At 41.2% G+C, this 10,225-nt stretch overlaps 1 protein-coding gene across 1 annotated transcript in view; it reads left to right on the top strand.

The window, feature by feature from the left end:
• masp1 (MBL associated serine protease 1) overlaps positions 1-10,225 on the top strand; it is a 20,589-nt gene that overhangs the window by 4,128 nt on the left and 6,236 nt on the right. Inside the window, exons 3-10 of the mRNA XM_023396254.2 lie at positions 45-222; positions 2,751-2,882; positions 4,587-4,783; positions 4,859-5,006; positions 6,102-6,220; positions 6,801-6,879; positions 9,400-9,534; positions 9,691-9,765. Of these exons, the coding sequence (XP_023252022.1) occupies positions 45-222; positions 2,751-2,882; positions 4,587-4,783; positions 4,859-5,006; positions 6,102-6,220; positions 6,801-6,879; positions 9,400-9,534; positions 9,691-9,765 (1,063 nt within the window). The remainder of the gene's footprint in view (positions 1-44; positions 223-2,750; positions 2,883-4,586; positions 4,784-4,858; positions 5,007-6,101; positions 6,221-6,800; positions 6,880-9,399; positions 9,535-9,690; positions 9,766-10,225) is intronic.

Raw genomic sequence — 10,225 nt, 5'->3', positions numbered from 1 at the left:
AACATTTAGTGTAACATTAGCCTGTTGTTGTGTTTTGTGTGCAGGTGGAGGCGGAGGGGGAGGTGCTGGCCTTGTTCTGTGGGAAGGAGGAGACGGACTCGGAGGTGGTGCCGGCGCAGCAGGTCATCACCTCCCCCAGGAACTCCCTGAGTGTCCTCTTCTCCTCCGACTTCTCCAATGAAGAGAGATACTCTGGCTTCATGGCTCACTACAGTGCTGTGGGTGAGAACCAGAGAACCAGACAACTAGAGAACTAGAGAACCAGAGAACTAGAGAACTAGAGAACCAGAGAACTAGAGAACCAGAGAACTAGAGAACTAGAGAACCAAATAACCAGAGAACCAGAGAACCAGAGAACTAGAGAACCAAAGAACCAGAGAACTAGAGAACCAGAGAACTAGAGAACTAGAGAACCAGCAGAGAACCAGACAATCAGAGAACTAGAGAACCAGAGAACCAGCAGAGAACTAGAGAACCAGAGAACCAGAGAACTAGAGAACCAGAGAACTAGAGAACCAGAGAATCAGAGAACCAGAGAACTAGAGAACCAGAGAACCAGAGAATCAGAGAACCAGCAGAGAACCAGCAGAGAACCAGAGAACTAGAGAACCAAAGAACCAGAGAACCAGAGAACTAGAGAACCAGAGAATCAGAGAACCAGAGAACCAAAGAAACAGAGAAACAGAGAAACAGAGAACCAAAGAACCAGAGAACCAGCAGAGAACCAGAGAATCAGAGAAACAGAGAACCAAAGAACCAGAGAACCAGCAGAGAACCAGAGAATCAGAGAACTAGAGAACCAGAGAACCAGCAGAGAACCAGAGAACTAGAGAACCAAAGAACCAGAGAACTAGAGAACCAGAGAACCAGAGAATCAGAGAACTAGAAAACCAGAGAACTAGAGAACCAGAGAACTAGAGAACCAGAGAACCAGCAGAGAACCAGCAGAGAACCAGTAGAGAACCAGAGAACCAGAGAATCAGAGAACCAGAGAACCAGAGAACCAAAGAACCAAAGAACCAAAGAACCAGAGAAACAGAGAAACAGAGAACCAAAGAACCAGAGAACCAGAAGAGAACCAGAGAATCAGAGAACTAGAGAACCAGAGAACTAGAGAACCAGAGAACTAAAGAACCAGAGAACCCGAGAATCAAAGAACCAGCAGAGAACCAGAGAACTAGAGAACCAGAGAATCAGAGAATCAGAGAACCAGAGAACTAGAGAACCAGAGAACTAAAGAACCAGAGAACCAGAGAATCAGAGAACCAGCAGACACCAGAGAACTAGAGAACCAGAGAACCAGAGAATCAGAGAATCAGAGAACTAGAGAACCAGAGAACCAGAGAATCAGAGAACTAGAGAACCAGAGAATCAGAGAACCAGAGAATCAGAGAATCAAAGAACCAGAGAACTAGAAAATCAGAGAACTAGAGAACCAGAGAACTAAAGAACCAGAGAACCAGAGAATCAGAGAACTAGAGAACCAGAGAACTAAAGAACCAGAGAACCAGAGAATCAGAGAACTAGAGAACCAGAGAACTAAAGAACCAGAGAACCAGAGAATCAGAGAACTAGAGAACCAGAGAACTAAAGAACCAGAGAACCCGAGAATCAAAGAACCAGAGAACTAGAAAATCAGAGAACTGGGGAAGTAGAGAACCAGTACCTTTCGTGTGCCCCTGTCCTGTGCACGTGTCCTATGTACCTGCTCTGTCTACCTGTCTGTGTACCTGTCTGTGTACCTGTCTGTCTACCTGTCTGTGTAACTGTCTGTACCTGTCTGTGTACCTGTCTGTGTACCTGTCTGTCTACCTGTCTGTGTAACTGTCTGTACCTGTTTGTGTACCTGTCTGTGTACCTGTCTGTGTACCTGTCTGTACCTGTCTGTGTACCTTTCTGTACCTGTCTGTACCTGTCTGTGTACCTGTCTGTACCTGTTTGTGTACCTGTCTGTACCTGTCTGTACCTGTCTGTACCTGTCTGTACCTGTCTGTACCTGTCTGTGTACCTGTCTGTGTACCTGTCTGTGTACCTGTCTGTACCTGTCTGTACCTGTCTGTACCTGTTTGTGTACCTGTCTGTGTACCTGTCTGTGGACCTTTCTGTGTACCTGTCTGTGGACCTTTCTGTATACCTGTCTGTACCTGTCTGTGTACCTGTCTGTGTACCTGTATATTCTGACATTACAGGATTATAAAAGGGTAAAAATTATATTTTTTTATGTGTCAGTTAATACTTTGCATTTTTCTACTTAACTAGTTACCAAAGTGTCCACAGCAGACTTTAAGTTCCTCTCATCGTGATGATCCCAGTCACAACGATGCAGAAAAACAGGACGAACATATGTCACCATAACAATATGATCATTTAAATACCTGAGCTCTAACACGATGAAGATGTGATATATTCGTCATTATGCAGGTGATGTCCAGTCAGAGGGACACGACGTGTTCTCTCTTGACCAGGTCAGGAGTGCATGTATTTAGTTTTTATTTAGTTTGATTGATGACGTCTGAAGTCTCAGGTTACAGTTTTTGCAGAGACATCACATCTGGTTTCAGTCTGACCTCCAGCTGCTGCAGCTCCACCAGGTCACAGTAACCGTTTAACAGTCTCCAGCCCCAGGTCCTAACAGAAATCTTCTTGGCCCATTAGATCTGGTTTTAGACTTTAGACTTTATTCTTTAGTTAAAGGTACAGCTTTAATATTTTTATCATTATTCTCTCCGACTCCTCCTCCATCTCTCCAGACGTAGACGAGTGCAGCGATCGCACAGACGAAGATCTGCTCTGTGATCATTTCTGTCACAACTACATTGGAGGATACTACTGCTCCTGTCGCTATGGTTACCTGCTGCACACTGACAACCGCACCTGCAGAGGTGAGTCACTGACGTCCACAGGTCACACAACAGTAATATAACATCCTGATGATTCCTCCACCTCAGTCTGAACATTATTGCAGAGTAAAATCTAACTCACTTACATGTAAAGAAATCATCCTCTGCTTATTCAGCCAATCGTGTGGCAGCAGCAGATCCAGGTGAGAACATTCAGTTAAGTTAATGAGGAAAAATGTGACTGAGTGACTTTGACTGTGACATGATTGTTGGTCTGAGTGTTTCTCAAACTACTGATCTCCTGGATGTTCACTCACAACGGCCTCTAAAGTTTTTATTCGGAATGGAGCAAAAGACGAAAGCATCCAGTGGGCTTCAGCTCTGTGTTGATGAGAGAGGTCAGAGGTCAGAGGAGAATGGACAGACTGGTTGAAGCTGACAGAAAGGCTACGGTCACTCAGATAACCTCTCTGTTCGACTGTGCTGAGCAGAGAAGCTTCAGAGTGAACAGTCAACATGGCGTCTCAGAGGAAAGTTCCAAAATCTGCTGGATCCATGACATGAAGAACTGAGGAACTACCCAGTGTTAGTACGGTGTTCCTAATAAAGTGATCAGTCTGCATGAGAGCATGGTTAAGTGAAAGCGATTTGTTGAGCTCCTGCTGCCTCTCTGACTTCACTGTTGGAGCTTTTCAAACACAATAAGCTTAAACATGTTAACATGTGAATTGTCTCAGCAGATTTGAATTCCAGCACCCTGATCCTGATCCTGATCCTGATCCTGATCCTGACCCTGACCCTGACCCTGATCACAGTCTCAATCAACACTTTTGTTTCACCTCCAGGAAAACACTTCAGGTTTTACTCAGGTCATACACCTGAGATGTCTTTGGCTGTTTGAAGGTTCAGACTTGGGTTTATAGTTCAACTCATCACGTTTAAGCTAGAGCCTTTCCACACACACACACACACACACACACACACACACACACACACACACACACACACACAACACACAGCAAAACAAAGACACAGACAGTGTGAGAGGGTTTCTTTCTATTGGCAGCATGTTAAAACAGGCTTATGGTGAGAATAGTTTGTGTGTCTGTGTGTGTGTGTGTGTGTGTGTGTGTGTGTGTCTGTGTGTGTGTGTGTGTGTGTGTGTGTGTGTGTTCAGTGTCTGACTCTAACCTCTGACTGATAGCAGCTGCTGATTGGTGGTAAATATTTACATGTGCATGTTTCTGTGTGGAGGACACACACACTGAGTTTAACTCAGTCTCCTCAGTCAGTTTATTGTTGCTCACACTTTTCCTCTTCAGAATTCTCTGTACAGACTGTTTCTTTTTACATGCAGGGGTTTTGTATACACAAGTATCTTGTACTTGTTTACATGTAAGGGTCAAACCAACATATACGGCCACACCCCAACTTCTTCAATCCTCCTGTTGAAGAACAAAATTTCATATCCTTGTTTCAGAATTAGATCTGACACTGAACTTATTTCTGGACTGTTGTATGTCACAGAATATTGTGTGGAATAAATCTCAGAAGAAAAACGAGGGAGAAAGAAGCTGCTTTCCTGCACAAAGTCCTGATCCTGTTTTCTTGTATAACTTGTGTATATACAAATATAATTTTATCTACACACAGATATACATGTACCTAACCTCTAACTCTGTGTGTGTGTGTGTGTGTGTGTGTGTGTGTGTGTGTGTGTGTGTGTGTGTGTGTGTGTGTCTTTAGTGGAGTGTAGTGACAGTGTATTCCGGGAACGTTCTGGTGTTCTGGGCAGTGTCGATTTTCCCGCTCCGTATCCAAAGAGCTCCGATTGTTCCTATCGTATCGAGGTGGAGCCAGGCTTTAAGCTCCGCCTCGAATTTGACCCCACCTTCGACGTGGAGGATCACCCCGACGTCAGCTGCCCCTACGACTATGTGAAGGTGAGAGGAGCAAACACACCTATGTTTATACGCATGTGTAATCTGTGCTCATCAGTGATCAGTTCTGTGTGTCAGATTACAGCAGGCAGTAGTGAGCTCGGCCCGTTCTGTGGAGATCAGTCTCCAGGACTCATTGAGACCGACAGCAACGTCGTCACCGTGTTCTTCCACAGCGACAACTCCGGAGAGAACCTGGGCTGGAGGGTCACATACACTGCTACAGGTTTATACGACACACACTCATACACCACTACAGGTTTATGGGTGGTTCTGTCATTTTTGACCATCCCAAATTTAAAAATGAACTTCTATGAATTTTAATTTTAACCACCACAGTAGGTTATATATATTAACAGGTAAACAAATTTGAATATGATCGTTAAGATTTGAATCTGGAACATGTTTATTTTTGTATGGTTTTTAACAATTGTCCCTGCCAAACATTCATTTAATACATTTTCCTTTTTCTATCTATATAAATGTTTTTTAAAATTTAAATAGATTTTCATTAACCTTTGTATATCACTGTAAAATAATATAAAATATAGGATTTCATCGTTTTCTCTATGCCACAGAAAATGTTGTCAATAACCTTAGATGTCAATTCTCTTCAGATACAGATAAAATACATTACTTTTTATTAAAGCTACTGCAGTTCTCATTTTTAAATCATCTCTGGTTATATGTTTAAATATTTTTTTGCAAATAAAAGAATTATAATTAATATAAAATAAAGTGTTGCTGCGGTAATGACATCTCGTGTCAGTAATGACACAATGTAAATCTTAATGGTGTATTAATAATGTAAATAAATACTGTAGAGAACAGTAAGAGACAAAAAACAGAAAGTATGACATGTCTTGAAGATGGCAGCGGTGTTGCACTAAAGACTGGGTCAAACAGATTTTCATGTTTCAAAAATATTACGGCCTAAACTGAATGTGGCACAAACATTAATACTAATACACAAACTCATAACATCTCACCACATTGCACCAGTCCAGCTATTTCTCATTTCAGCCTGAAGAGCAAACTCATTGCAACTTTGAGCATTTTAGTACATGTACAGGTAACTAATTAAAACAAATGTGTAATTTACACTCACACTTAACTAACCCCTAACCCACAATATACAATATAATTTACACTGCTACAGGTTTATACTACACACACTCACAAACTACTACAGGTTTATACTACACACACTCATACACTCATATACTACACATGCTAGGTTAATAAAGACAGACACACAACAGTGAACTGATTTGTTTTTCAAGACAGATTTTCCTAAAATGTTTTTATTTTGTCCTAACAGGAAGTCAATGTCCATTACCTGAGATCCCCCCAAATGCCCTCATAAACCCTGTCCAATCCGAATACTCCTTCAAAGACCACATTCTGTTCACCTGTGAGTCTGGATACAGACTGCTGAAGGTACGATGCCAAATCAGAACATGCCTGCTGCTCAGACTGATGCTTTACATGGATTAAATCAGCAAAATGATTCTGACTCCAGATCTGCCACCACAACTCTTCTTCTTCTTCTTAATATTATTGTTATTATAATAATAATAATAATTATTATTATTTTTGATAACGCCTACCTATGGATATTAATATTACTATTTTCACTATATCAACATATCAACAGTATATACAGCTGTTCAAATCATGTAACTGTAGCTACAGAGATAAAATAGGATTAAAGTGGTGACCAGGTGAAGGCTCCAGAACAGCCTCACTCTGTCTCTCTGGGAAACCTAGGACACCTTGATGTCTTTTTCAACTCATTGTGGATTCACAGAAAACTAGCAGAACCTGGATTGTGCAGACAAACGTCTTTCCTTCCCTTCAGAGTCAAGCGATGTATTTTTAGCTTGCTCATAGCCTTGTTACAAACAGCTGGTTAAATGTACTCAGATAGAGGTTAGTCCTGGTTGTATGTAAGAGTGATGGACATGTTGTGTTGACGTGACGATTGTTATGCAGAAGAAACAGTGTCCCTGTGTTTCAGGACGGTGAGGAGCTGGATCATTATCAGGTGGACTGTCAGTCTGATGGATCGTGGAGCAGCAGTCCTCCCCATTGTCAAAGTAAGAAAACAGCACAAACACCTCATTTTGGATCCTGCTGCTGCTCTCAGTAAAACATCTGGATAGTTCAACTCCTGAAGCTTTTTCCCTTCTAATGATGATCTTTGACATGTGCAGGTTTAAGGACGTCATGACAACAGAAATCTGGTGGTCGCTACCAATACCAATGAAATTCCACAATTCCTTACACACAATTTGATCCAGCACACACACACACACACACACACACACACACACACACATGCACATACCTACATTATAGTCAGTGTACAGCAGTAGTTGAAACTGACTAGTATGGTGACAGAAAGTCTGTTATATTCTGACAGACTAAACAGTGATGATTGTAGCTGCTAACTGATCAACTGCTAATGACTTCTGGTCATCTAGAACTTGTCCCTGATGATCCTTGTCAAGCACTAAATAAAACTGTCAGATTTTCTGTTCAGCTGCTCATTGCAGACCAGATGGAAACCTGACACACAACATCTCAATCATGCCACATATGTAGAAATACAACACCTGGGGTGTCACAGAAACAACACAGAGACAATGAGATTCATACTGAAAGAGCAGAGCATGAAGCAGCAGCCGCAACTTTTCAGAATAAATGTATAGCCTCTCTGGTTTGTGACAAACTGCAGGATCAGGATCATGGATCAGGATGATGATAATGAGAACTGTGACTGTAGCTCTTTGTTTGTGCTGAATAAACCAAGATGGAGATAGAAAAGAAAGAAACCTTTTGGCTCATGAAGAAGAAATAAGAAAAGCTGCAGTGTTTTCATGATTCAGACTGTAAACATGTAATATTTTATTATGAATGCACATAATAACATTGTTATCCTACTAATCAACAGTGATGTTACACATCATTGATGTTAAAGTTGTTCCCACCACAGCCATCACTTCAGATTGACGGACCAAATTAGTAAACAGATTGTGATTGTCTGATGAAACCCTATTGGTTCCTCTGTCCTCTGAGACACATTCACATCCTGATGGAGGACCTCTGTCTGTTTCTGGGTGGGAGGAAGGAGGACAGAAGAAGGAGAGCAGCCACTGAAACTGTTTCCCGCTCTCTCTTTGTCTCCCTAGAAACAGACTCAACGAGGAGGTGAAGATCTCTGTCCACCATCTTGAACAGTCTCAGTGCACATTAGAGGAGGTCACTGCTGACAGATACTGTAGGAAGAAACATATTCTCATTCCCACACTTAAAGGAGCTATTTAAGTTTTACTATTGCTACATAGCTAACGTTAGCATTAGCAGCTGTTTACTGACCAGTCTAGAAGAAACATTGCATCAAACTTCTTTCCTTAACTCACCAACTCACCAACAGCTGCCTCCAGAGGTGGAAACAAACACCAATGTTAACTCTGCACCTTTCTGTCTGCACCACTTCTTTTCTTCTACTGAAGTTAGCGTGTGAAACAGCTAGCTTTCTGATTCTGAGTCACTGTAGCCTCCAGTCTGGCCTGAAGAAGCAGCTGCTCAGAGGACGTAGTATAACCTCTGATATTGTAAACACAATGAGGCTGAGGCTCTTGGTGAGACTGGTAAATAAACAGCTGTTAGTGCTAACATTAGCTATGTAGCAATAGCAAAACTTACATACAGCTCCTTTAATGTTTGTCAGTAGTTTTCCCTGAAAGTTTATCTATTTTCTAATAAAACAAATCAAACAAGAATTTGCAGTCGCGTGTCTCTGTGAGTCTCTGAAACCATGACGACAGGAACATCAGAAAATACGTTTTATTTATATTTGTAAAGGGACTAGTATGACATGACGTGTCATATCACAGCATTTAAGTGAAACAACTCAACAATAAAATACATAAAAAACAGATAAACAATATGATGAGAAAAAAAACCTCCATGGAGAATCAGACATGGAGCAGCTTTAACAGTGACTCACTCACTCAGCACAGACAGACTGTCTGTAGGACGACCTACACTGTGGAGGTGGGACTTCCTGTGTTCACATTTATGTAACAACTCATCCCATCACCATAGGTCATTAAATCAAAACTGCCTAATGCATCATCATCATCATCATCATCATCATCATCATCATCATCAGGTCATTTCAGTTCAACTGCTGTTCTGGAAATGTGGAACTTTTGGATAATGTCAGATATTAAAATGTCAGATATTAAAAACCTGCTGTCAGTCTGATAGAAACTTGTGACGATGCTATACTGAAAAATCCACTGAATGTGGTGATGGAGTTATTAGTCAAAATTACTGTAGAAACACTGCAAATAAGAAGAGCGTGAATCTGAATCTGAACCAGTTTAATGTTTAATTCAGAGTAAAAGCACAAAGCTGATAATTCCGTTTCTTTCTGAACTCTTTACTGTCATTCATATCAACATGTGTCCTGCTGTTTGAACAGTGGGAGAAATGGAGCTGGTTTAGTTTGCCTTCATCTCTTCAACTCTTCGTCTTCATCATCGTCCTCTCTGCTCAGACTGAAAGCTGATTGGTCACTGATCAGTAGATGTTTGTCTCTGTCATAGTGGTGGATTGTGGGAGTCCAAAGGTGGTTGAGATGGCTGACGTGGTGTTTGGTAACCATGACAACAGCACACTGTTTGGATCGACTGTCCACTACATCTGCAGAGGGGACACGTTTCACCTGAACACCAGCAACAGTAAGAGTATCAATATCATTATTAATAGTTATTAGACATGTTACATCATGATTCACAATAACAGAAGTCAACATATGGATGAGATCAGATTGTACTGAAACTCAATCATTGTAAAGACACAGCTGTATTTGTAAAAACACAGCTGTATTTGTGCAGGTTCCTATAGCTGTCATCAGAATGGAGAATGGATTAATTCAGAAGCAGGACCCAAACTGCCGAGCTGTCTGCCAGGTACCTGTCTGTCCTCTGTGTGTGAACTGTCTGCTCATATCATGTGACCTTAATGAAATCCAACTGGAATTTTTATTGAATATTGTACAGTATACAATATATAAGACCACATCATCTTGAATAAACTTATAACATTTTACTCAGAAATATCTGGCAGAACTGACAGATCATGATCAGGGTCCGTATTCACAAAGCATTTTATCTTACCACTAAGAGTTCTCCTAAGTCACACTAAATGTTTCTAAATAAAGGTTTTCTCCTAAATCCTCTTCACAAGCTGCTGAGACCAACTTTTAGGAAGGAAAAGTCAAAACTCCTACGCTAAGAGTGCGACTCCATTGCCCGGTGCAACATCCCGCAGTAATAATAAAAAAAACACTGAGAAATAAACAAATACAAATGAAATAATAACAGATTAGATGCTGTTTACAAAAGTAGTGCATTCTACAAAAATACAGAC

Source organism: Seriola lalandi, unplaced genomic scaffold (assembly GCF_002814215.2).
Source record: "Seriola lalandi dorsalis isolate HSWRI2012SDOR001 ecotype SW California unplaced genomic scaffold, Sedor1 jcf7180002054974, whole genome shotgun sequence".
NCBI classification, from domain to species: Eukaryota; Metazoa; Chordata; class Actinopteri; order Carangiformes; family Carangidae; genus Seriola; species Seriola lalandi.
The sequence above is the reverse complement of the archived record's forward strand: the minus strand, read 5'-3'. Positions and strand labels throughout refer to the sequence as shown.